The sequence below is a fragment of the Serinus canaria genome, chromosome 4 (genome assembly GCF_022539315.1).
Source record: "Serinus canaria isolate serCan28SL12 chromosome 4, serCan2020, whole genome shotgun sequence".
Lineage (NCBI taxonomy): Eukaryota > Metazoa > Chordata > Aves > Passeriformes > Fringillidae > Serinus > Serinus canaria.
Window position 1 is genome coordinate 44,156,723 of NC_066317.1, and position 27,952 is coordinate 44,184,674.

The 27,952-nt window shown below is 36.3% G+C and overlaps 1 protein-coding gene across 5 annotated transcripts; it reads right to left on the bottom strand.

Annotated features, from left to right (window-relative positions):
* On the bottom strand, positions 1-26,407 carry EXOC1 (exocyst complex component 1). 5 transcript variants are annotated; one of them, XM_050973631.1, is made up of 20 exons: positions 26,386-26,407; positions 24,374-24,507; positions 23,399-23,529; positions 22,387-22,546; positions 20,512-20,699; positions 19,661-19,888; positions 19,273-19,405; positions 18,986-19,095; positions 18,380-18,433; positions 14,041-14,190; positions 12,843-12,948; positions 9,955-9,999; positions 8,659-8,822; positions 6,846-6,956; positions 6,303-6,379; positions 5,593-5,821; positions 4,401-4,584; positions 3,020-3,219; positions 1,440-1,634; positions 1-660 (listed from the first exon to the last, which is right to left on the bottom strand). In XM_050973631.1, exons 2-20 carry the CDS (start codon positions 24,495-24,497, stop codon positions 508-510), a joined length of 2,742 nt encoding a protein of 913 aa, XP_050829588.1. In that variant the 5' UTR covers positions 24,498-24,507; positions 26,386-26,407; the 3' UTR covers positions 1-507. The 5 variants fall into 5 exon arrangements, with proteins under 5 accessions (XP_050829588.1, XP_050829587.1, XP_050829589.1 ...); XM_050973630.1 differs by lacking the exon at positions 26,386-26,407 and adding an exon at positions 26,187-26,367; XM_050973632.1 differs by lacking the exons at positions 9,955-9,999; positions 26,386-26,407 and adding an exon at positions 26,187-26,366.
* Between the last annotated feature and the right edge of the window lie 1,545 nt (positions 26,408-27,952).

Sequence of the window (27,952 nt, forward strand, 5' to 3'; positions counted from 1 at the left end):
TATGGTGAACATAGTTTAATAATTATAGCCATAGCCACATTACATTTCAGAACATAAATTCAATCTTCCCACTGTATAAAGTTCTACATCCGTACTTCCTAGAACAAGGAAGGGAAAATATCTGATAGTCCTCAATACTTACATAATTTCTAAGATGAAAAATATTAGTGAAAACAGTAGTATTCTTTTGGCATATGAAGGTAGTGCTTACTGCTTTTGGCAAGAGAAGGAATTATAAATAAAAATATTAAAATATCAGGGAAAGGGAAAAACTGTATCCAAAGTGTTTCACTGAATTAATGCTTCCAAACAGTACTTCAGCCCAATAGAAGGCAAACAAATCCCTGAAGGTTTTATTTTGCCCTGAAAGGCTTTTGAAGCAGGAGTGTTAACAGTTAACTAGACACACATGGAAATCCACCTTTTAAAACCCAATAACATTTATAGTGTTTGATTCCCTTATACACAGGCACACACTTTGCTAGCTTCTGTTTCCCTTTCTAGAACTTAATGAGACTGTGCAATACTGGAGCAGTAGTCTAAAATGTCCTGTATAGTGAATTCCATAGTAATTCCTGATCCAGGGTAGCAGCGAGCTATCAGCCCTTCAAAGTGCTTGTACTGTCGTATGAACTCATCTTGCATGGAATGCCACACAACCTGCCAAAGAAAGCAAACTTTAGGAAATGTCAATTGGCTGCATAGGTTAACTAGAAAACACTGGCTCATTAATCAGTCCTCACTTAAGGTGTCATTTTGCAGTTAAAGACTACTAATAAAGTTCAATAGATTGAGTTACTGCATTAAAAAGAAGATTGATAGTTTTTACCCATTAAGATCTGTAATGTTGACATGACTTGTAATAAATGTGCAAAGCAGAAAATAGTAAAGAAGATGGAGAAGTTCTCCTAATAGAGGCATTGCTTTTGCCTTTCAGGAAAACTCCCTGAACCAGAAGAGTGCTATAATTCACATTTCAGACTTTAAAAAGCTGTTTCAACAAACTTAAGTCTACTTATTACTTACTCCAGCAAGAAAGTTTACAGAGTGTAAGGAAAACATTAGATAACACAACTATCAGAAAATATATAACTGAAAGTATTCTGCTATAGTGCACCAGCTAAGATTCACATCAGGTTACCCATTCATTTAAATCTATTCTCTACTTCCAATATATTTTGCACAACAGACATCACCCATTAATGATCAGCTAGGGAATCATAAAGAAAGTTTCTTTCTGAAATTTTTTCTACCACTCTGGTCCAAATCAGTATTAAACAAATAGAAACAGAGTAGGATTATAAAAAACCCCAAAAGCTGTAGTCAAAATTTATGTTTTTAGAGTTATGCTGAACATTCTCACAGAATACAAATGCAAAAGCAGTAATAAAAAGCCTCTGTGTAACATTACAGGGTTTTTAAGACACAATTTAGTTTACCTGAAGTAAGTTTTCTTCTTCACAGAGATGTTTATCTACCTTCTTGTAGAGATTATCCAATCCCTTCTTCACTTCTTTACCAGGATATTCCTTTATAACTTTACGAAGCTCTTGTTTATTAAATGCCAGCTGATAGCTTACTTCCTCTTCCCGTATACCTTGTGCCACACGAGCTTCAACACCTTCAAAAAAGTGCTAACAACAAGTAATAGCATTAGTCACTATCACAAAGCTGAGCTGTGTGGATAAATCTTGATTTTGTTTCATGACTGTTTTGTTCTCCCAATTTTTGTTTTTTAATTGGGCATGAAGTACTGCTGAGCCATAAACATTAAAACACAGCCCAACAATACAGCAGTCCAAGTACTAGCATAAAATTGAAAACAACCATTTCTTGAAGCAATCGAGCTTTACTTTGCAACCTTGTAACTAATAACCACCAGTCAGCCCCAAAATCCTCAGTTCATGAGCTCATAAGCAGGGATCCAAATACTGGATCTTTTGGATGAACTCCCTAAGCATTGACCAGTTCCCTCAACATAGTAAATACAAAAGTTTCAGTAAATAGAGGGAAGTATTTCCATGAACATTCAGGTTGAGCTCAACAGTGCATCAGGTCTGGGTAGGACAGAGGTTACTCCCTAGTTTCTTTCCAGCAGTCTACATGGTGCTGTGTTTTGGATTTGTGGCTAAGACTGGGCTGATAACACAACAATGTTTTGGTTACTGCTGAACAGGTCAAACCTGACCAAATCATAGCACATAAGATTATGCTCAACTATAAAAATTAGAGCTGGAAGAGGCCGGTTTGGTGTTTGGCTTCAAGGTGGCTGTTGCTCAGAAACTGCCTGGGCATCTGTCTGCTTGTGAGAGGTAGTCAATGACTGCTTTTGCATCACTTCATTTTTTTCCCCTCTTTCTCTCTCCCCTTCTCTGATTAAAAGGTCTTTATCTCCACCCACAAGTTTTTTCCCTATTGTCTCCACTGGAGAGGGGGGACTGAGCAGCAGTAAGCTACATGGCAGCCTAGATGTTGGTCAGTCAATCCACAAGTGGGAAACAGAAATAAAGCATTTTAATTTTCAAAAAGAGAATACATCTTAAGTGTCTCTGAAAAAGGATGCCTGAAATCCTGTTTTTTGAAAAAGCCATGAGACATTCAAGTGGACAGAACTGAATCTGAACGTAAGCTGCCAATCAGTTTAACATTTAGCTCAACTTCAGACATTCAGAATTTTCCTATAACTTTTCTTGTTTAACAGCTCAAAAACTACAGCAATTTTCTCTGCAATTGAGGTGAGAAAGATAATCCCAAAAATTCTGATGACTTTTCCACTCACTTTCTTCTTCCTCAAAACCATTTGCTTAAGACACTGATGCTTAGTCAGTACTATTAATTGCCATGAAAAATTTTGTTATTTTTATCCAAGACTGTTACCCTCATGAGTACTCTTGCCAGATGTGCTCCAGTCCAATAATAAGAGATTATGATAGAGAAAGTGATAACGAGATCAAATAGTGGAAATAATACATTCATAAACTATCCTGTACCATTTAAATCAATACTCAAATATACTCACATTTAATTTCTCAAGAGGCTGCCCAAGTGAGTAGATTACATAAGACTGAAGATGATCAGTGTATTTCTGTTTGGCTTCTTTTTTCTCAGCCTCCAGACAAGAAATTTTCAAGCGAGAAAGTGTTGCAAAAATATGATGGAAGTTTTCCATCATGACGACATCCCTGGGTGTCTTCTGGCTTTCATTAGCTACTTTCTCAACTGAAAGAAATAAGCAAAATACTTAGAACACCAAAAGGACAAACAAATTCAGAAAAAAACATAATCAATAACCATAATGCTATCAAAAAAGGAGTTCTGAATTTCATGTAACTGATTACCATTTGTATGAGTCAGAACTACAACTAAATAAAATGCTTCAAAATTATCACTAAATAAAATGCTTCAAAAGCAACAGATACATACAGGCTCTAAGATGATGAAACCTGTGTGGCAAAAAAGTAACTTATAAAAAGATACAAAATAATGAGTATGTATGATCTCACTACAGGTGTGAAGAACAAGTCACATTCTGAGGAGGCTCACAAGCATGCTTTCAGTAACCCTAATCAACAGCACATGATAGAACTATTTAAGAGAAGTCACAGCAAAATCAAGTCCCATTTTCAGCAGGAGAAAAATCTTCAGTAAGGTAGCAGGAGTTTTTTAAATGTACTTCTTAATCTCAGTTTTTGCTTATTAGCTTTATGGTCAAAATTACTGTCAGTCCCTAAATGTAATAATAAAAATAGATATTACTGCACACAGATCTTTTACTTCCCCCTTCCCCTACCAAAAAAAAAACAGCCCAAACCCAAAAAACCAACAAGCAGGCAAAAAAAAAGTTCTACCTATCCCTCTCTTACTGCACCTAAAAGCAGGCTGAAAGAGGATGGCTTCAACCAAGAGCAGTTAATTCTCTGTGCCTGTTCATCCATTAATCATTTTGCTGTGACTATCAGGATGCCCATCATGAAAGTGATCCAGGGCACCAGAGTATCAGTAATGAGCAAAGATTCATTCCAGTCAAAACAGTGAATTCCTAACTAGAAAAAATCTGCCATTGCCAATTTTTTTTTCTTCCTATATGATTTTTTTATAGAGGGAAACAAAAAGACAAGAAACCACTTCAGACTGAGCATTGCCAGGGTGCTGCTATCTCCCCTCCCTCTTCAGAGTCTTAACTACTTCCCTCTGTCACAACTCAAAGTTACAGGTTGTACAAAGGAAAGTATCTTAAAGTATATTACAATCAAAAAGATTACAGTTGCTCACAATAACAGAGACAACCAAAATTTCAGCATAGTCTTCAAAAAAACCCCACCTGTTAATTGGGGCACAATTATATATAAACAGGTAAAAACAATTATTTTAGTAAACTATGACAGCCTTGGAAGACCTACCACTGTCAAAGACAGCTCTAATAAGTTTTATGTAGGCTTTATCTAGATCTCCTCGTCGTTCTGCATTTTTGAAAATTGATTCAGCAAGGGCTGCAAACTCTTCAAATTCAGCAACAAATGGAAGGATCCCAACTTTACTCTTCTTTGAGATTTTTACTTCATCCATCTGCTTCATCTGATTACTCTTTAATTTAAAACAAGAACATGTGTTAGGCTCTAGATCATGTAACAACTATTAATAAAAAAATGCAGACATACTGAAAAAACTGACATATATAAAAGACAGAAACAAATTCCTTCAATTAGTACATATATTTAGTCTTCCACCCTTTTTACCATTAATTTTTTTTTTAATAAAATAATTGGAAAGAAAAAGGAAAGTTGGTATTTTATTCCCCTTTATTTACTTAGTATTATGAAAACAAACACCCAATGGAAAAAACCCAAATTTATGCACCAGAAGCAGTTCACAATTTTCACTTTGTAATCTAATAGGAATTTCACTTTTCTGATTCAGCCAAGCTAATGATTCCTTTTGCTGCACAAAGTTTCTTTAGTCTTCTTTTGAAGAAATTTTATTTCTGAGTGTAATAAAAAAATCAGTTTCCAAATATTATAAGTTTTAAACTGATCAAGAATGGTCAGTTTTATGATGTTTGCTTTGAGTGAAATTACATTTATGACAATAAAACAAAAGTTATACCAACAACTCTGTTTTCACCTCTCATATTTAATATAATTAAATATTTGGTCGTAACTGCATTAGCAAAAGAAAGTTTCAGACAGTAGGGGCTGCCTCTGCTACTGCCAAAAGACCTCATACCCTTGTACATCCACAAGGTTTTGGCAAGTAAAAAAGGCAGAAAGCTGTATTTTTCTTAATGAATTTCAGTGATCTCAGAAGGAGTACAAGTTTAAACAAAGAATTAAGAATGTCACCTAGCTCAGAACCCTGAGCAAGTGGTCTTACTTGGTACAAAAAGCTACTTATTGTGGAAAACTGGATTGGAGAGGAAAAAAGAAACACAACCACTATTTATTTGAAGGCTTGGCCAGTAGAAAAGCAATAAACTACTAATTTTCACTTCAAATTTAAAGAATTTAGGTATATAGAAATGTAAAATCAAACTGGGTAGGAGTAGGCTTCCTATAATATTACAGTTAGCTTAATCAGAATAAGTAAAGAACTTACAATGCACTTATCAAAGTTCCTTTTGACAGTCACCAAAACATTTCCAAGTGTTGTGCTGAGAAAGGACGCAGGGTCCACATTTTGTGCTGTCCATACATGATGGCTCATCTTAACTAACATATAAAGGGAATTAAAGCTATCAATCTTGTCTCCCAGTGCTATAAGGTTATTCAGCTCAGGTTCAATACAACGAAATATTTTTGTCATCATTTGTCGGATCATGTCCTTCCTATTAAAAATGCATAAGAGGAAAATATTACTCTGACAGTTTACTAGGGTATTTTACATGCTTTTTGATATATTTATTTGATATAGTAGTCTCATTTGCATTCACCAATTCTCATGACTTTCAGAAAGTCAGTACCACACAGTAAAAATCAACAGTCACAAGTATAAAATATTCCAAAAAGTATTTTCTCTGTGGAAGCTGTCACACACTCTCAGAACTTTGCTAAGCATATTTTCTATATTATAGTGCCAAATTTCAATTTGCAAGCTATTAAGAGAATTAAACAACTATATACAGGAGCACCCATTCTATATAAAAAAATTATTATTTTTACCGACACAGTGTCTAGGTAAAAATTTGAAGTTCACTATTCACTTTTACTGAAAGGGAATAATTTCTGATTTTAGAGAAAAAAGTTTTATATGCTAAATAAACTCCAACATAGGCTTAAGAATCAGTAATAAAAAATAGCAGCACATACTCAGATGATACTGTTTGTGGAACACCAGCAGTGTGCGAACGAGATAAAGCTACTCCATCCATTTCCTCCACTTCATTCTGTGAGAACAAGGAATGTATGTAAAGATAAGGTTTGTCTCTAATTCTTTATCAAAGCAGATACTACATCTGACAAAACCAATGTAAGTAGCAGTTCCCAGCACCCCCCTGCCTCCAGAGTAGAAAACAGAACAGTTTGAAAGTTTCTGGTAATTTTCCAGTCACATTCCACCGAATTCAATATTATCCACAAATACTCCCCACTGTCTTCCTATATAGCATGATGGAGTGTTTGTTGTCATCTTATGAGGAAACAAAACCATGGCAAAGGAAACGTCAGTCCTTCTTTCATAAATTTTGTTTTGGTTAGCCAAAATAAAGATCCTTCCAGTTCATGAAGAAAAACAAATTACTTATCACCTGGATCACGTAATCACCAAAAAATTCCTAAGTTCTCTTTTAAACAGATCTCTTTTGAGGCTTGGTCAATACTTTTTACTACAGTGAGAGAGAATCTAAATCATACCATTGTTGTTCCAGAGGTGCTCTGATGTTGTTGCAGTTTGAAAAATTTACTAATGAAGTCCTGTTCTGCCAGACACAGAGGCTCTAGTTCACTTAATACTTGCTCAAAAATCTAAAGAAAGTTAAAATATTTTATCAGCACACCAAATACTATGGACGGTTAACAATACTAATTTTAATTGTTTGTTACATATATGTTTTATCTTCACTGAGCATTAGAAGGCTTACTACTACTTAACAGAAATGGAAACAGCTTATAAGTAGATGTCTAAAAGTAATAGCTGCCTCTTCAACATAGTCCTTTCTTATCCATGTAATACTGTGAAGAAAAGAACAGTCTATGTTTTTCCACAACTAGAAGTTTTTTAGTTGCAGCCTGAGGAAGCACTTTTGTGCTATAATGGAAACACTTGGATTTTAATAGCAAGTCTTGGGTTCTGCCACCATCTCTTCTGCCTGGGTTGCTGAGCAGAGGAAGACAAAATTAAAAGCCTCAGGGAAGAAAAATAGGTCAACTGGGTATGTTGAAGTTAACTGTTCTGTAGAAAAAGCAGAAAAAATTTCTACGTAACTGCTACAGAAACAAGTAAGTAGGGTTTGTACTGAAGTATGCAACATGATTTTTAGATTTAAACTAAAGTGAAACACTACTTTGGCAACAAGTAATTACAATAATTTAATTATATAAAAAAAGGAATTCTAAGTCAGATGTTAAACATATTTCTCTTAGAATTTTCTCTGCAAGTATTCAAAAATTAAGGCATGCAATAATTTACATAAATTAAACCAATCTAGCCACACAGGAAATCCATGCTGATGAAAATTCTTATAGGAAAAAAATCCAACAACTTAGCAGGTCAGCTCAATAGCTTATAACTCTGTGTATACTAAATCACATTCACATATCCCCAATGGATGTGAGATACAAGTGAGAAATTGAAAATAATAGCACAATAATTGCATAAACCTGTTTTAACAAGTTAGCTTTTTAATTCTAGACAAGTTGCTGCTACAAGTTTGTAATAACTTAAGAGTTAGTATTGTTTCAAGCATACATTTCTTCTCAGAAAAAGACTGAGCAATCATTTGAAAAGATCAGAAGACAAACATTAATCTCTATCAAGTAATTCAATAGAGAACAACAAAACTATTTTTATCTCTGACTGATAACTGCTTATTTTCCTTCCACAGCAGTGAGGAGTTAATTCTGCAAGAAATGGTGAGCACTGTCACTTTTAATACGGTTCAGCAAAAAAAGTCAACAGATGCTGAGGACAGCAGGTTTTAAATTAGGATGAGGCCACTCCAATAGTAACTCAGCGCTATTGGTTAAAGTTAAAACTGATGGCAACTAATGTGAATCCAGTATAAGTAAAATTTTAGGGTCACGCTCAAGTCCTGGCTAAAATTCTTATCTTCCTTATCTTTCACTTTTGCTTACATACTGGCAAAATGCCATAGAACACTGCATGAATTGAAAAAAATAAAACCAGTGGAGAATCCATCAGTTCCATTCCTATTTGCTTAAATACACATATTTGGCTTAAACTTAAAATACAATTTTTTAAGCTTGATATTCTTTAAAGACTCCACACAGCCTATAAAGGATTTAAATATAATCTTATATTCTGAGATTAATACTGTAATGTACATATTTCTTAGGAACTGCCTTTATTAGATGTATGGTACATACAAACTTTGAAATTGGCATGTTTTAGGATTTAAAAAACAGAGATTTTTGAACTATAGAAGGACATGTAAGATACCTCTAACACAAAACTAAGCAAAAATCCTATGGGATATTTTGGCTTTACCTTATCAAATTTTGTTCTGTCAGCCACATCCAGGTCAGAGGCAGACATGTTTCCCATGTCTAACAGTGAGGATGACTGAGATCTACGGTTTCCTGAACTCTGAACAGAGAGTTTATTTAGACTAGAAGTAGACCCAGTTAATTTTCCAGAACTTCCATGAAGACCTGTGAAATAAAGACACTATGAAGGAGGAAAGTGAAGGCAGAATAAAATACTGAAGAATAGGTTTTGTTACAGAATATATGAGATCAAGAGTTGCTAGTAGTCCTACATTCAAATCAAACAACTTTTGTCTAAGCTATAAATGCTTTGCTTTAAATGTATTCTTTCCTCATTATAAGGTAACTGAGATTCTTCAGCAATTTTCAAAGTACAATATATCTATTTAAATTCTCATTGTAAAGTATGGCAAAAAGGTATAAAAGGAACAAAACTCTAAAATACAGTAACACAGGGATTGAAGAGTTGAAAGCTAAGACCAGTTATCACATTTGTGGATGTATTTTGGGCAAAGGCTGCCACAAGCAGAAGAACTGAACCACAGGAAGGAAAAAAATTAAAATGTTTTATATACCCACTTTTTCATCTTGCACTTGATCTTTCTGCTGTTAACATCCTTTTAACTACAGTTTGTTCCAGCTATTTTGCTGGATCTACAACCCCACAGTAACTCTGCTGCTTATACTCTCCCCTCCCTTTGATCATAATTAATATTCAGTCATTTCTTCATTATATTGCTGGGCCTTCTCCTAGAAGCATGTATTTCCTTTTTTATTTCCTTTTCCCCCAAATTTTTTAAAAATGCTGGACAAGGACAGAGAAAGCTAATAACAAAAAAGACCAAAATATTGTCATTATTTGATTTCCAAGTAAACTTCTTACATCTAAGCCACAAAGAAACTTATAAGCAATCCGGCAAGCTTCACTTAACTGCTCTGTTGGTATTAGTCTAGAGACACAAGACAAAGTCTATAGATCTAATCTAAATTGTCACTTCAACCTACTGGAGGAATGGAAAACTATGACATGGTCTCAGGCATAAATACATTTTTACTATTAACTAGTAGCATGGGAAACCAAAAAATATTGCCTTTATGTGCAAATTTTCTCAAATTCTTTGTTGGGACTTTGAGCTGTGCTTCCTTTTTGGCTTGCCAGCCCAATGGTTCTGCTCACTTTATTTCCTTCTGAACAGAGTGCTTCGGTGTGAGGTATATTTTTCCTGATGCAGCACTACATTGTAACATTGACACACATGCATTGACAACACCAACTAATGCAACTAGTTATACTCACTCTCAGTTTCCTGTTTGACAGCACTTTCTTTTCGAGGCAGTGTAGCTGGGATGGATTAGGTTGCAAGCATCAAAGACAAAGACAAGTTAAAATGCAGTTTGCACAAACCATGCACAAGATGCAAGTTAAGCTCTAACTGGAAAGAAACATGCAGAGAACTATAAGCAGCAAGTAACTACATTGCAAACACATTTAGTTGGAGAGGTACTATTCTAGAAATTCAGTATCTAAACTACATGGAAAATAGAATAAGTTTCTAGGTATTAAAGTTTCATTTTTCTTATATAGTATGTTCAAAGAACACTTTTGTAACATGTATTTAAGTTCTCCCAAACTGAGAAGTCCATTAAATTATTTGTCAGACTCAGTTTCCATGATAAATCATATCAATAATAGACATGAAGAAATTAAAATCCACTAATGGAATTTTTTTACCGAGTCTGAGATATTGTCCACCTTTCGAATTTAAAACACACACAATTACTGCAAAATAATTCATATTGACAGTAAGACTGGCTAACCTTTCTTAGTTGTTGCAAATCAGGATATTTACATAGAGATTACATCTTTTGCATTCATGCTGCACAAAAACAGATGACTGCAAATTTGGAGAGGATAAAAATAATAAACATATAGTTAAAAAATTTACAAAGAGGTTTTTATATTTTTCCTGGTTCTTTTCAGAATTAAAGTTTCCTCAAGCGGACTTCAATATGAAATTTAAAGTAAATGGGTGTTTGTAGAAAATATGGAATCCCTAGAGTAAAAGGCATTTGCATACGTACACTAAAAGCAATATGAGGTTTTAAAGAGATCTTGATGAGGATGGATGCTACAAGCCCCCCAAAATGGAGCAGGCAAGCAGAACCTACTGTAATAGAATGAGTATATATTTCTAAACGCCACAAACATGTCTTAAATACCAGATGTTCTCAAGTAGGCAACACTACTGATAATTGTAACATCAAATTCAAATTTAATTCCAGCCTGGTTTTAAGATCTTGGGGGTTTGGCCGATTTTGAATGAAAAAGGTTTAGGCATGATATATTTGGCATATGCAACTGTCATTCATTGGTCCCACTTCTTCATGGTCCTCAATTTCTAAACACATGGGACTTAGAATGTGAAGAACTATAGAGATCAGGCCCTGGAAAATCAGGGGAGCCTTAGTGGCTTTTGACAAGCTACATCATATAAACATATGACAATAGTAGCATTCTTTCCAACACTGACTTTATGGTATTTAAGTATCAAAGTCTTGGCTTCATCAGAAAAGGAAAAAAAAGAAAAAAAAAAAAGAAAAAAAAGAAAAAAGACTACTTCAGATGAGAGTGAATGCTCATGACCCAGACTGGGTTTTTTTGCCATAAAAAATGCAGACAAAGAACCTTGCGCTAGCACAGAATGCCAGAATTCTCCCAGCATCCCCTCTGCATTTGAGGTATTCAAATAGCAGTGCTATTCCCAAAGCACAAAAAAAAGGCAAGAACACACACCAACACAACTTGGAAACAGATCACCTTTAGTATTTGAGTACAACTGGAGCATTATGCACCTACGCTACTCTTTAAACAAGTTTACTATTGAGAAGTGATATATTTTGAATGAATGTGCAATTAGTAATAGTACAACCACTACAATGAACACAGAAGCCTTTGAAATTACACACCCTTATGAGGCGTTGCAACATGAATAAATTTGCACAAATACATGACAGAAGTCTTCTCAAGGTGCAGCTTTTACTCTGGTAACTTGAAGGATCTCTTTCTCCAAAATGCCTGATTGCTCCATAACATTAACACAAGTTAGGGAACTGCTACAAAAGCTGTCTCTTCACAAGTACAAATCACAAAACAAGTGTCAAGACAAAGTGCTTAGAATGTTTCAGAAATCAATTTGTTTTAGACTAAAGGTATTTTTTTTCTTGCAGTAAGATTGCTTTTTAAGATTTATGAATTCAAACGTTCTGACAATGACATCTTATCGCACCTCTGCTTTCCAAGTCCAACAGCTTGCCAAGACTTATCTTTCCAGTTTTCCATCTCTCAAACAAGCCTTACTACCTTCCTGCATTCTTTCTTTCATTACTTTTTTCTGGTTTCTACCATCAAACTTCAAAGTGTAAATTCAGGACCCAAAAGCGGCTGATAGAACTTACTACTTACAACTGCACATAATTCTGGAATTCAGAATTTGCAAACTGGTAACTGTGGCAAATATAAATATTTCCAACAAGCTTTGAAACACTGCACCTCAAAATACAGAACTGACAATACATAAATACACTTATAGCACTGTTGCTTTTTAAGCTTTACTTCTATATTCATGCTAGACTAATCCAAGCTGAAATAATCCCTTAAATATAAACACCTACACATTAACAAATTATGATTTCTAGTCTCAGGCTACATAGGTAAACCCCCCTGAAAATACACATTAAAATATGTAAGATTTACTAGGCAGGATTAGCATTATTAAACTAGCTTCTTAAAAATCCACCCAAGATTTATTAAAAGCAGAAATAACAGCAGAAGGAACACAAAACAATGCTGCCCAAACTCCCTTTAATTACAAGAGTTGCTTTTTCAAATTTGTTCAGGTAATTAAGTGGAATAATTCAAGTAATAAAAAGTGAGTGTAGATTTGAAAACAGAGAAATACTGTATTTTATAATTTTATTTTGACCAATTTCACAAGATTTCAGTTGTGCTACTTTGGCCTTGTGGAAGTCAGACGTTTTACCAGTCATTATTTCATCCAACTTCTTCCATCTTGCCAAAAGTAAAGAATTTTACACCATTACAAAATTAGCTCTAGATGTCATAATGAGTGTTTTATATGCAAATAGTAAGATTCAAAGCAAGATATGTGCCTTCTGGAAGCTTACCAAACTTTTTTCCTTCTCTGGTTGTGCCTGTCATCTTGATCTTGGCAACTTCAAAGAAATCTTTTATTTCCCTTTCATAAAGTCGTGATAAATAATCCATATAATTCTTAAAAGAAAAATGTAACATTAGTTAACAGGTATTCATACGATTTTCTTCTATTATAGGTAAATAACTCTTAAAACCTGTGCATTTTCAAGTCCTACTAAATAACAAACTGGTTTGGACTACATTATATATTAATGCAGCATGCACAAAAGTATATTTGTGCTATTTAAAAAGTTTATATTAATTTTCATAGTGAGTTCACTGAGAAATCAAAATCAGAAATTTCTACTATTCCTTCATAAGGAAAAATATGCAATGCAGTAGATACGGATAGGATTACTGGTGGTAGAGTATCACAGAATTCATTTCAAGGGTAGAAGAGAGAGAATTCAGCACCATTCTCCCTCTTCTATCAGACTCTTACTGTTCCCTCAAAAGCACACATAAATATGTAATTCTCATGTTTTCTTATTAGAAGATCACAAAGGTGCCAACCATTCACTATCTGCTTTACACTGAAGGCAAACGAATAACTATTCGAAAGCTATTGTCAAAGTCCAATTTAAATCTTCCATTCAAGAATGACAGAATTTTAATTTAAAAAAGACTTGTTTTTTAAGGACTAACTTTTCCTTGACTTCTACCTGAACATTTTCTATACTTCTAATTTTTTTACTCCATGTTAGTTTTAAACAAGGTAGTTAAAAGTTACATGCATACAAGGGAAAAACATTTCTATTTAATCTACTGTACAAGAGACCTCTAAAGTTTTTGACACTTCCAAGTGAAATGAAGGTCTGTTGAAATAGAGATGCTACACAGGCAATAAGCACACCAATTTGAAATTAGCTTAATATTTTTTTCTTACTAGGCTGTTTAATGGCAAACTTGTTTTACATAAATATTAAGATAAATATCCTGGGATACCTCAGCATAGACTGAGGAAAAAAAAACAATAAACAGAGGAGGAGACCACAAATACTAAAAACTGAAGTCTTTATTCCAAAAAGGAATAAAAAAAGAGGACCAGTAAGTTATACTTAATATATAGCAATATTAAAATGCCATGTACATACACAGAGGTTGCCTCTTTGACTCTCAAGCCCAGTCTGTTATGTGCATTCTCTAGTATAATTTGATCATTTCACATACCTTTGTTAGCCCTTCATATTTTCCATAATCTGTGTTCTTGAGCCACTCCATCAGTTTAGCATATCGAAGTAAATCTCTGTGAAATGGATGATGATTGGGTAATGTCAATTCAGCAGAGTGCTGGGCAAGAGTGGAGCTCTGATCATGACCCTTGATAAGAAAAAGTATTAAAGTAAATCTGGAGCACTACACAGATACATTAGAAGCTTCCTGAAAATTTTAATATGAAGCATCTCATTCAGACAAACAGAAAGACCTCAACATACCTCGCACAGAAGGGTCTAGAGATGCAGGCTGAAAAAGACACCTAACGTAACACTGATACTGAGTTATTATAGCCAAGGCAGGCAGTGCATATCAATAAGCTTGTTCATTTTAAGGCTTTTTGCCTCCAGGGTGAGTCACTTTGGCACTTTTTGTAAAAGAATGCAATGTACACCTGAATAAAAATTTAATGACAAGCATTCAATTGTTCCTGAAAAATTTTAAGAGATTACCACATTATTGCTCTAAAACAAAAAAAATAGTTGCTTCTATTTAAAGATGTTTTTCCCATATACAATCTTCAAGTCCACAGTTAATGGGTGGCCTAGGTGCTAAAGATGAGCTTTACACCTCTCCTCTGACAGCCCGCTCCAATTCAACATACTGTAGCCCACTTTGGCCAAGCCTTCCTTGATCAAATCTTAAAAACATCAGTGCACACACATTCCCCCTCCCTCCACACAAACAGACACACAACACACCGTCAGTGAACGTTTACAGCCAGCAGCATAAACCAATCCACTTAACACAAGCTACTCATTTCATGCTCCTCCTTTACACAAAGATCCCATCATATTACTAGAACAACACATGATTTAGCTTTTTAAGTTTTCACTTGCTTGAACAAGCTTCCTGAGTATTTGCGAAGAGCAAGCAAGGTAACACCTCTGCGCAGCCACACAGCAGAATACACAGCCACTATCCCTGGGTTAAAAGAATGGAGGATAATTTATTCAATTAATTTCCAAATAGCTTTAATATTTTCTGTAAAGTCTTTTTTTACTGGGCTTGCCATAAATATAGCAACAGAACTCATAGTCTGAGCCATGGAAGCACACAAAGATTGTACCAATTGGTCTCCAATTCCTGCATCACACGCAGGTGCTTTATACAGATCAGTCAATGTCCATCCCTGAGAGAGGAAACATTCCTGACAGTTCCATCTTGGACACGACAAGTCAGCAGAATAAGCTATACTATTTAACAACTGCCTTTGTCTGTTTCTAAGTTGGAATAGAAGCCAGATTGGATCATAACTAAAGCAACTTTGTCTTACCCTTTTTCTGTTGTACTGGATACTAATCAGTTCAAGCCTTTTGTTAGAGAAAGCTCTTCCACAATACAGACTTGTTTAAAAAAAATTCTAAGATTTAATTTGTAAAATACCAACTTTCACTAAGTAACACAACATGAACACTGCCAGCTTCTGGATAATGCTGAACTACTACATAACAATCATAGAATGGTTTGAGGTGGAAGGGATCTTACAGACCATCTAGCTCCAGCTCCCCTGCCATGGGCAGGGACACCTTCATTAGAACAGGTTGCCCAAAGCCCTATCCTTGAACAACTGGACTTAAACACTTCCAGTGATGGGGCATCCTCAAGCTCTTTGCAACCTGTTTCAGTACAGTTTTATATCCAAAATGAGTGCGAACTTACTCTGAGCCCTGCTCTTTTAACTACATAAACTGACATACATAGACCCAAAGAACCAAGTCCTGGCCAACTTCATTAATTTATGCTCACAGAAAATGGGGAAGAATAACGCTATAAATTTTGCTTATAAAAACAATCCTGTAATCTGACTTCAACAAAAACCAAGTGTAATTATTGGAACATATAATTTGGAATTGGAATCCAGCCAGCATTAGCAACACAGCTGTTCTTGTGATTACTGAGGTCATATTCAATAATGTGGGCATACTTTTGGGGATACATATAGGAAAACTTCTCAACAAATCTTTGATATGTTTCTATGAAAAAAAAAAAGATCAGAGAAACTCCCTCTAGCCCCTCCTTTGTCACATTCCTACACCATGCATTTCTAATGTTCAAGTTCATTATAGTTTAACGTAATTTTCTTGATGACTGTCACAGCTTTCATCAACTACATCAGTGCAAATGCTCATTCATATTACTGCTAGCAAATACTCAGCTATCCAAATTTTCATTTCTTCTTTCATGTAACCATTTTATTCATGTCCCTTTATTACACACAACTTCTCTGCTTAGTAGTTGCATTTTTCATAAAGCTAGATGACAAATTCCCTCACAAAGTAAATTTCTCTCTCCAGGCCAACTTTTTCATTAGTCTCCAGGACTAATCATTCTAGTTACAGTAAAGTTCAAGTTGTTCAAGATTGCTCTAAAACATTACAGAGCTTCTAGAGCTACCTTTCCCATGTCATTTAGGGGCTTTCTTTCATTACACATAAATTTACACCATTACCAAATGACACCGCGAATTTGTCATTCAACTATTTCATCATTTCAAAGCTTCAACCTACTACATATTTCAAAGGCAGAAAGCCTGGAGTTGCCTTTGAGTGATGAAGCTGGTTGTTAAAAAATCTTTAAAGTAATAGGTTAATTAATTATTAGTATTACACAAAAAAGACAACTACATTAACTGTTAGTAAATGGTTTTTAACACTGCAGCAAATGGCAATCTGAAGTTGCATTTCTGTTTAAAATTTTTAGTGTACCCTCCTTTTAATGTAAAGGAGGTGAAGCACTTTAGTATCTTACAACCATAGTTTGAATAAAGCATTGATTATTTTGCTTTTCAAAAAATAAACAGCAATTTCATACTTTCAAGGAAATATATTTAGGCTCAAATGTCAATGTAACTATGTTTTCCACCTAATGACTTCCAAATCAAAATGTCTTGCTTATGTTAAGAGCTTCCTAGACATTATCATGTTTTCATTTGTCTTTTTAATTTACAATTCTCTATCTTTATCTTAGTTTTTTTCTGAAGTGCTTTAAATTACTTTTTTCAGAAACATTCTAAACAAATAATGCAACTTTTCAGATGTTAAAGGTAACAAAGTATTGGAGCTGAGGTTTTCAACATCAGACTAAGAAATTGCTATATTCCTCAAACTAACAAAACAAGTAAGATTACACAAGAATCTGATATACCTCCAGCACTTGAATCTGTATCTCAAAATGAAGTACAAACCCTTTTTTTAACTCTTTTACAACAATGAAAAAGCTTTTCAGAGTCTCATCTCCTGCAATTAATGAACTCTTCTTGCTTAAACTTAACAGCAAAATCATATTTTTTTATCTGTTGATTAATACCTCACAGCTAACAGCAAGCCAAAACTTTTCAGAGGGCAAGTTTGTATGAAAAACAATGTGAGGCCACTACTAGTATCACAATTTTAAAAAAGTAAACTGCCAATTGGTAATAGTATTCTCAACAGCACTGGAATGTGTCTTAAGAATAATAATTTCATCTAATACACATATTATTTCACAGTAGTAATAATCCCTTGCCCTTTTTTAAAAAATAAAATCCTCAGAAGAGAACATCAGAAAGACATTCTGCTAAACAGCCACTTCCATACACAAGTCCAATATTCAAATTCTGTGGATGCATTTACACGGAACTTAGACAACATAGTTTCTACTTGCTCATTTAAGGGCAGGGACACATAGTCTATACCCAGGTTTTCAAAATATGGAAAGTGACAGAGGAAAAATACCTTCTTAAGAACAGTAGCTAAAGGCAAAAAAAATATTATATCGTGGAGCTGGAATTCTTCTGCAAAGTGCAGAAAATGTAGGAAGCAGTTACCTTTGCCATAAAAAGCCTGGCTCTAAATGCAATTTTCTATACAATTATCCAGTGTTCTCTATTCCATTTTCTGCACACAGTCTAATACATAAAATTTAGAACTGCAAAACTTTTATTGAGCTAATACATATAAAACCAGAATTACTATTTTTTATTTACAAATACTGCAATTTCACACATTTTCAATACCCGTACTGTTGTACATTTATTACTATTTCCTGAAAATATTTTTCCTCCATGCATGTCAATCTGTCTCTCAGCAACTTTTGGGAATGAGATCAGAGGAATGTTAGCTCATAAAAAGATGAACAAAGCTTAAGGGCTGACAAAAATAATAGTAGTGAAAAGGGACGTAAGTCTGATGCTCTATAATCAGTAAAGACAAATTTCTTTTTGCAAAGTCAAAAATGCAGCTGCCAGTTAGACAATTTCAAGCTCGGGAAAAAAATTGGTTAGAAAATCTTGTATCAAACTCAATGTACTCACTGGAACTGAATGATAGGAGGACCTGTTATAGAGCTGAAGGAGGGTCTGAGTAAACTGATTGAAGATAAAAAAATACATTAATTAAAAAGCTGAGGCTAAAAAAGCCACCCAGACTTTAGGAAACAAGTGTCAGGACAGTGTTTTATGAATAATTCAAGTTAAGAAACAACACCAAGGTTCAGAAGTTTTATTTTGTATGTTTGGTTTTGGTCTGGAGGTTTTTTCATGGTCTTTGAGGTTCAGACAGCAAGACCTTCTATATTTTCAGCCACTAACATCCTTAAAAGAGGCCACTGCTTTTTCTCCTCAATAATCAAGCTCTACAATTAAAATAAATCCTTATATATCACATAATGCAGTAGTGGTTTTGGTTTGTCAATTTGAGATTTTGGGGGTTTTTAAAAAGAGATATTTGGGGATTTTTTTTTAATGTAAGTGACTCCTGTAGGCACTTAATGTTTGGTATGCTTAGCAATATCAGTGCCTGAAGACCGTCTAGCATTTCCTGATTACAGCACAGAATATGTCCAATTTTAGACAGATTGTTTTCCTTCTCCAGAAGAGTTTGTGACCAAAAATTGCATATTCAATAGTAAGAAATAATACCTGCTGAACAAATACGCTGTTCAAATGACTGGCAAGTCTCCGTGCAAACTGCTCACGCAGGTCACTAAACCGCTGCTGCTGCTGCTTCACTGCATGAAGCATATCATGTCCTACAAACAAAAAGGGCTTCAGAGTGTACAAAATACAGAGTAATATATTGAATAGGGGATCCAAGAGGACCAGAGGTCACAATTCCTTCAATCAACAGAACAAAATCTGAGACTAGTTGGCAAGGCGCTACCATAATAAATTTTGTTTATTAGACAGTAGTCTGACAAAAATGTTACCTGGACGAAGAGCTACATTCATACACTGCAGAAGAGCATCTGCTGCATTAGTGCAGGCCTCAATGCCTCGAGAAGATGTCAGATCTCCCTCCTGAAGGGCCTTTATATGGCCCTTAGCCAGATCCATGTGATTCTACAAAATAATGGATAGTATTGTCCATAAGCTGAAAGCATATTAGTTTGCTATGCTAGTGAACCAAGAAGGATAAATACAATTTTGTCATTATAACTCACTGAAAATAGTGCAACAATTAAATAGAAAAATAAGCTCACTATTTTAAAGAAACCTCATGCTAAAGAGCATGAGGTTCCTTTACAGAGGATAACAATCTAGAAGAATTTTATACCTAGCATGAACAACCATAGTAAACATAACAAAAATGCTTACCACTAAGAACTCTATCTCTGATAGTAGTTTAACATTATTTGTGTTGCTGAGATGAATTAGGTGGTTACTTTCTGAAATTTGATCCATTTGCTCCTTTACACTCTGAAGCATTTCTTCATAACTGCTCAGCTTTAGCTCAATTTGGTCAACTTCCTTTAGAGCTTCATCCAACAACTTCATCAAGATATTCACCTGTTTCTCTGAGGCCATAATGGACTGAATATTTGCCTGTAAAGAAAATAAAGTCTTCTAAACACTTTAGAAGACATTTTCATATCTCAAAAGCATTCTGATATCTCCTTCTCCCTCTATTATTGCCAAATAGTTTCCAAAACTCTTGATGAAATTGATTAAACAAAATAAGGCATAGTGTTACTGAAGACACAAATTCATCAATCTATGACACATTCAAAAAGATAAGATATAAAGCCAAAACTTTGCTCAAGTTCTTGAAGGTGAAGTATTGGTCTGCAGAAAAACAAAAAGCCAAACAGTAATCTCTACTACACCAGAACATTTTTAGTTCCAAAAAAAAGAAAGCATAGGTGATAGGGTCTGATTTTCTGTTGCAAGATCAGCCATGGCCATGACAGCAGCCATTTTCAAAATATACAAGAAACACACAGCTTGACAGTTTGAGGAGGTTGCTGATGGTTCCCTTAAGTCTGTACCCCTTGCAACTCCTAAGTTTTCCAAGTGACCTCTAGGATGCTGGGTTGCCTAAAAAGCATCTACATTTCAGTATGTGACAGCTCAGGTTAACTACCTTTTCAGAGAATGCTCTTTGGTCAGCATCAAGGAGAACAGTTCAACGTGCTAGCACACTACTGTACATCAGAAGGAATACTTACCCCATCCAGCACCTGCAGCTCTCTTGACAACTTCTCTGCAAAGGCTTCAGCATTAGCAATCGCATATTCACACCCTTCCATCATTATTTCAATATCCTGTTCCTCTCTTGCATTTAACTCCTGGTATTCATCCACAGCTTCTTCATCACCTCCTGCTACACTTTGATTCTCTCCACTTGGAACAGATTCTTAGGCAGAGAAGGAAAATAAAACACGTTATCAAGTCCAGAAAGTCACAAGCATTTTAAGAGTACTAAAGTATGTTTAACTACCTGTAAGTAAATCAATGCATTAAAAAATTCTCCTAAAAAGCACCTGCTGCCTAGGAACACATTTTTCAAACCTCAGTCTTCCACACGCTTCATTACAATTTCCAGAACTGATTCCCAACAGTGATGTTTTCCAAATTATGTCACATAAGCAAAATACAAATATCCACCTTCCTTTATTTCTAGGAAAATCCTAGTCTCAGTTTATTTATCTCTTACACTGGTAATCAGCATCAGGATATATTACAGTATGACACTCAATCTGTTAGTGGAAAATCAGTACAAGTTAGACTCTCTCTTTTGGCTGATAGAGCATAAGGGAAACATACCAAAATTGATTAAGATATATACCACTGAATAAATAGAAGTTATCTTGATGCTTGAGATGAGTTTCACAGCACGAAAATCAGTACTGGGTTAAGGGAAAATCAAATAAACAATGGTTTCATTAACTACAATTTCTCACAACAGTGCTTTACGAATTTAACAAGCCAATCAAAGGCTGACAAATGAATATTAACACAGTCCAGCCAGAAAGTGTTTGGGATATTTGAAATATCTCTCTTAGCTCTAGCAACTTGATAAGCTAACCAAAGCACTAAAAAACCAACCAACCAACCAAACAAAAAGCATATTATTTAGCAAAATTGCTTACAAGGCAGAATAAAGGAAAAAGGTGTTACGCACCTTCTGCAACTTTAGGAAGTTCTGAAGAATTAAAAGGTATGGAAAAGCAGAGGAAAGGAAGCAGAGAATGTTAGCTAGACCAAGCACGAACAATGTGTATACATTTAAGTGGCAGTAAGTTGGAATGTTTTATTATTGCACAAACTTGAACTGTTAGATGTTGGTTTAAAACAAATTCTGGTCAACACCAAAACACAGAAATGCTATCCTTCCTGTTTCACATTTCCAATTCAAATTTTTCTATGCACACCAGTCTAGTTAATATCAGTATATTTAATACCAGTAGTTTCACCACTTCTGACAGACTCCATGTGATATACTCTGATTTGCTAAGCTTTACTATAAAATGTTAACTATTAAAAGATAATGTGACCATAAAATATTTACTACAGGATAAGCAAACAAGATACAAAGCCATCCTAGCCACCAATCAGTCACATAAATTGTAACAGAGTCCAGCAGAATTTAGCAGATGCCTCACAGTCAATGAACTAGAAATCTCATATGAAACCCCCTTACCTTCTAGAATGCTATAGACTCTCGCTTTTTAAAGCTTTTTTCTAATTCAGGGGAAATGCAAATGTGAACAAAAGCAGATTTGTTACACATTTAGACCTACCAGTTTCTGGAGGTAGATTTTATTTTGTTCAAGAAACAGAATGTCTTAGAAATACAGAAAGCTTTTCAATATTTAAAACTTCATTAATGAGGTATTTTGTCTTGGTTCTCAGTTTTCTAACAAGAAATCTAATATATAGTCATCTCGCTTATCTGAAGACTTAGAAAATATAAAGTTGAAAAGAAATAAGAATAAGAAAACAAGAAAACCTATCAGGATTAAAAGTATTTTTTTTAGTGTATCTGTTTTAAATCAGTAATTACTAAACTTTATACTTCAAATACAATTGTAGAAATTTACCTTCCAACAGCTGTGAACTAACATTAATAAAGTCAATTTTCTTTCTAAGGTATCTCTGATTGAGTTTCCAGATACATGAAATGAAGGTGTTCTTTTCCACTGTGCTGCTTGCAACCCATTTGTACACTTTGTCAAAATGCAAATCAAATTCAGGACTCTCCTGCAAAAGATGAAATATGTTACAGGCTCCACAGTCAAATGATTCTCTAAGTAGTAGAGATTGTCCACACATTTAATAATGGAGATGACAGAATAAAAATTAAATTACACACATGCTAACCTTAAGCTCATACAGCAACTTAATAAGGCCCTCATGCACCTTAATAAAGGTGCTAAAATAATGATAGTGAAAAACCAGAATCCATGCTATGACAGCAGTATTTTGTCCAGGCAGGTAAGACAAAAATAACACAATACAGAGATGTGTAAGATTTTTCATGAAGTTTATGACAACAAATTAATTTAAGAGGGCAAAAATAGGTTGCTCCTGTTATTCTGTGGAAAAGTCCATCACATCAGGACTGTATGCTTCCAGCTCATCCTCAACCTTATATACTGCTCATTAAGAACATTTTAAGTGTCCCAGCAAAAAAACATTACATGTAGCAGAACATTTTGGATATTTTGAAAAATTTATTACTGTCATTAGTAGAACAGTCATAAATCCTCTCTCTGGAAATTAAGCTTGGGTGAAAAAATTTACATAAGACTTAAACCAAAAAAGTACTACTGGTCCTTAGCAGATGCTCTCTACAGTCACTGAGAGATCACTACAACTAACAGGGCAGATACTGAGACAACTGCTATTCAAGCATATCTAGCCTACTGTTACTCAATGTAACAGGGTTATATTCTTGCAAAGGCTGAAAGAAAACACAGGCACAGGCTGCACAGGAATGTATCATCTGTTATCAATCTAATTTTTAAAGCAGCCAGTAACAAGGAAGTTAAGTCTAACTTGGAATGAAGGGGATGTTGTGAGCAGAGGACTAAACAAAAATGTGACACATACTTTAACAGCATCTTTGGCATCAACAACAGCAAGGTCCCGAAGTGCCCACGCAGTCTGCCTTTTGTAAAAATCTCCCTTGTCAGATTTTTTCACTTTTACCACATTTACTTGCACTGGTCGTTCCGTTGTCACTATAAAATGAAGTAAGAGAGTCATTTCAAAACACACATCATTTCAAAGCACACATAGTACCTTCACATCTGTTTCTGCTGTACTTCAACTTCTCAAATAAATTATCTGTGGGGGGGATTTCATAGTATTTAGCTGATGAAAAGAAACATTTTGAAACATTTTCATCCACAATAACCACAGCTCAGTTTAAGCTGATATCTCTATATAGCTCATGAGGTAACGACCCCAGTTTTCAGCTATACCTTTGATACAGCAGATCTTGGACTGTGACCATGTAACTGACAAAGCACAGACAAAACTGGAGAGTACTGTCAGAAGAATAAAAACATTTTCAGACATTTTTTGGTCAAAAAATATTCTAGCAAGCTAATTTATTGACAGATCAACCCAAAGCATCTGATATTTTTAAGAGATAAAGTATAATAAACATACACTTAAAGGAACGTTAGAACTCAATTCAATTGCTGTGCCTTTTGTTGGACTCTAACCATTATTTTTTAAAGCATTTTATTTGGGCTTATCAGCTTAGATGATTACTAAACTCTGTTTTCAGCACTACATAACACCTGCTTCAAAAGCCCATCAGTCCCTAAAAAATAATTTTTCACTCTTTCCTTTCAAATTACAATGAGATCTGTGAATAAAAATAGTGGGCTTTGCTTCTTTTTATAGTAGAAGCAATGATGAATGAAAGTACAAGCTATAACTAATTTTCTCCATTAGGAATGGAAAGCACCTGTTTTACACAAGCCAAGAATAAGGATTGTACATTAAGCTAAAACAAATGCAACCAAGAAAAAGCAAAGGTGAAGACAACAAATACAGTGTGGTATTCCTATGTACCTGTGGCACACAAAAAGCAGTTCCTCTTCTTTTTGCCTGCTTTGCACACGTTCACAATGCTCAATAAACGTTCATCATTGGGAGTGAAAATATCCCTCTGCAAAGCATGCTTGATTGCAGTCATTTTCTCTCAGCTGAAAGGTTTTAGGAGGCAAAAATAAACTCAACCACATTTAACAGACACACATAAAAAAAGAACCAGTCATGTACTCACAGTAACCGCAGGATTTTAAAATTCAGTTTTACAGATAACTTAATGACTTGTAATCTAGACAGGCATGACTTGGGTAGAAGACCAGACCACTTTAGGAAAAAAGTTTTTAAAAAGCATACTTATTTCAATTGGAAAACTGTAATTTATTAATTAATATACCTGGATGATCCTTCAACTTAAATTAATGGAGTACAAAAAGCTTCTTTGTAGTTAAGCATAAACATAAAAAAGTTAAAACTGGAACCAAGCAAAAAAGACCATGCTATGCTCGAGCTTGTAGAATTCAATCACATGAGCTCAAAAAACAACAAACAAAACAAAGCCCCACCAAGCTCCAGAAAATTAAGGAATTAGCAACATTTACTTGATTCAGAACAGTTTCTCACACTACATAGAGATTTTATCTAGACTGAACAGAGAAGCACATTAGACATCACATTCCAGTGGTTTTATTTAAATACAGAAGTTTCAACATTACCTGTGCCTTAAAATTCTACAGTGCATTAAAAGCATTAGTACACACAACATGCTACAGTACTGGATGCTGAGACAATATATGGAGTTAAATTTCTGGTTGGCCTGTTCTCTTGAAGATGCTTGAGTTGCTTTCTCTGATAAACTCATAGAAAAGACAAAATCTTGGCCACTACAGTAATTTTGAAGATTACTAACTCAAGAACTTTGTGAAAAGAAGGGCCACCATGCCAAGTGGGAACAGTACTGTCAACAGAGCTCAGGGCGTGCTGTTTATATGACACCCTATGGCAACGTACCACTCCATAGCTGCTAATAACTTCTCTTCATCAAATGCTGGGCCCACCTTTTGTATCAGGTCAACATTCCTATTACTCTTCAACAGATGCATAAGATGAACACACAAAATACTGATCATCTCCTGCATTTCAGATTCAGATGCCTCTTTCCTTCCTTATTTAGAATTTTATTTTCTGCTCTAAGTCACAATCAAACTGCTACAAATTGCTAACTCTCCCATGTCAGTGCTAACACAAGTTGTCCAGCTTAGGCAGAATACACCTTTCCCATAAAGCACAGCATGATAAATCCAAGATCCAAGGCTGGCTCTCACATACATTTCAATTTCTGAGTTACCAACACGGTCCTTTCAGTCACAGCCACCAAAACCTTCACAGTGTGCCAGGACAAAACACAAAATTAAGCTTTTCACACGTGAATCCTGCTGTCTCAAAGGAACACCGAATTTAGTCTAAGGAGCTGGAAATAAAGCTCCTTCCTCAGAAAGAAAAGCTTCAAGAAAGCAGAGCCCACACCAGACTCAGATAAATCCCTTTAGACATTGCTGCGTTTTTCCCTGTAATGTTCCAGACAAAGGCTACGTGAAATCTGTCAGAGACATCGCATCACGGACGCGGCCTGTCCAGGAACGACACGCCAGATGGGGCATGGCAGTGTGATAAGGCTGCTCAGCACCGCCCGGCCTCTCTTCGGCTGCAAACAGGAAAAGGCGCCGCTCCCGCATCCCACCGGCTCAGAACACAACACAAGGGCGCAGCCCAACCACAGCATCGCCGGAAATCAATCACAAGATAACAATTTAACAGAAAAACTCAGGAGAGCTACCTAGAGTAGCGGCAGCCTCCCGAGGGCCCGTCTGACACCGCTTCGCTGCCTCCCACCTGCGAGTCCCGCACAAGCGGCCCCCGACCCGCCCCCAACCCGGCAGCACGGCCACGGCCGAGCCGGCCCGCAGAGCACCGCGCCAGCCCCCGCGCCTGGACGGGGGAAGGGGCGAAGGGCGCCGGGGCCGCCTCGCTCTCACCGCGGGGCCGGGACAGGGCCGGGAAGCGCCGGGATAGGGCCGGGAAGCGACGGGCAGGGAAGCGCCGGGCAGAGACGCGGCTCCTCCCGCCGCGGCTTCCGCCCACGTGAGGGCGGCTCGCGGTGCGGGCCGGGCAGCCCGGCAGCGCCCCCTGGCGGGGAGGAGCGGGCGCGGCGGGCGCGGGGAACAGCGGCCGAACCAAAAGTAACGTCAGCGTCATCTAATGACGTCACGGCAGAGGCCCTGAGGGGGTTTAGGCCTGTTAGGGCACAAAAGAGGCCACAAAAGAAATGCAGGTAAACCTGCTGTTGAAAGATGCATACAGTGCATTACAGTGTTGCACAATCAATTTCGAATTACAGTGTCCAGCTCTGACTGCTGCTGTAATTCCATTTGGCCACAGCATCGGGACTAACGTCAGTTCACAGAATCAGCAAGGTTGGAAGAGATCTTTAAGATCATCAAGTCCAACCATCCACCCAGCACTGCAACCCCTAAACCATCAGACCTTATCACCCAGTACCAGATCCAGACACCTTCTGACCACCTCCAGAGTTGGTGATTCCACCACCCCAGGCAACCTATCCCAATGCCTGACAACACTAAGGGTGAAAGGAAATTCTGATATCTAACCTGAATCTCCCTGGTGTGAGCTTTAGGCCACCTCCTCTTGTCCTCTCACTGCAGGCACAGCAGGAGAGACCGAACCCCTCCCCACCAGAGCCGCCTTTCAGGGAGCTGTGGAGGGCAGTGAGGCCCCTCCTGAGCCCTCTCCAGGCAATACAAACCCAGCTCCTCTGCTGTTCCTCACAGGACATGTTTGCTGGACCCTTCATGAGCCTTGTTGCCCTTCACTGGACTCACTCCAGCACCTCAATTTCCCTTTGAAAGTGAGGGGCCCAGAACTGAGCACAGTGCTGGAGGTGAGGCTTCACCAGTGCTGGCACAGGGGGACAGTCACTGCCCTGGTCCTGCTGGCCACACTATTGCTGGTACAGGCCAAGGTGCCATTCTTGGCCATTCTTGGCCACCTGGGCACAGCTGGCTCACATTCAGCTCATATTCCTAATCTGTGAACAGCATTCAGATTTTTGCTTTGCTCCTAGGTAGAAGAATCTGGACTAATTGACAGTCTTTGATGTCAGCGATAATCCAGATGGGAAAATTATGCTGAGATTAGATTTAGGATTTGGCATCTAACCATGAGAACTGATGTCCAAAATGGCTATAGATACTTGTAGTCACTGATGATTTCTGTGAAAACTGGAACTACCTTCACTGTGACAGAGGTTCTCCACATGACCAATACACTTACCTAATTTTTAGCATTGTTAATGTAATGGAGTGCAGAGTTAAGGACAGACTGAAATCATTCCAGATTACTTAAATTGTATATGATTTATTCATTTTAGTGTGTAGTTGATGAAATGTATTTGTGAGGCCGTGGCCAAGGCCAATAAAGAACAGAAAACATCCTTTCCAAGGAATTGTTCTAAATTGCCAGTATGGCTTTCTAACATGTAGAACTGTGTTTCTGTAATTCCTGTGTCATATTTCCACTTAATCA

What these genes read in the sequence shown, in the direction of transcription:
- EXOC1 (XM_050973631.1), bottom strand. Translation starts at nt 24,497, where the DNA reads ATGACTGCAATCAAGCATGCTTTGCAGAGGGATATTTTCACTCCCAAT. An exon ending in AGCTGCAGGTGCTGGATGGG is followed by an intron (nt 19,889 to 20,511) that starts GTAAGTATTCCT and finishes TTTTCTTTACAG; the next exon opens with GCAAATATTCAGTCCATTAT. An exon ending in ACAGAACAAAATTTGATAAG is followed by an intron (nt 6,957 to 8,658) that starts GTAAAGCCAAAA and finishes AACTTTCTTTAG; the next exon opens with ATTTTTGAGCAAGTATTAAG.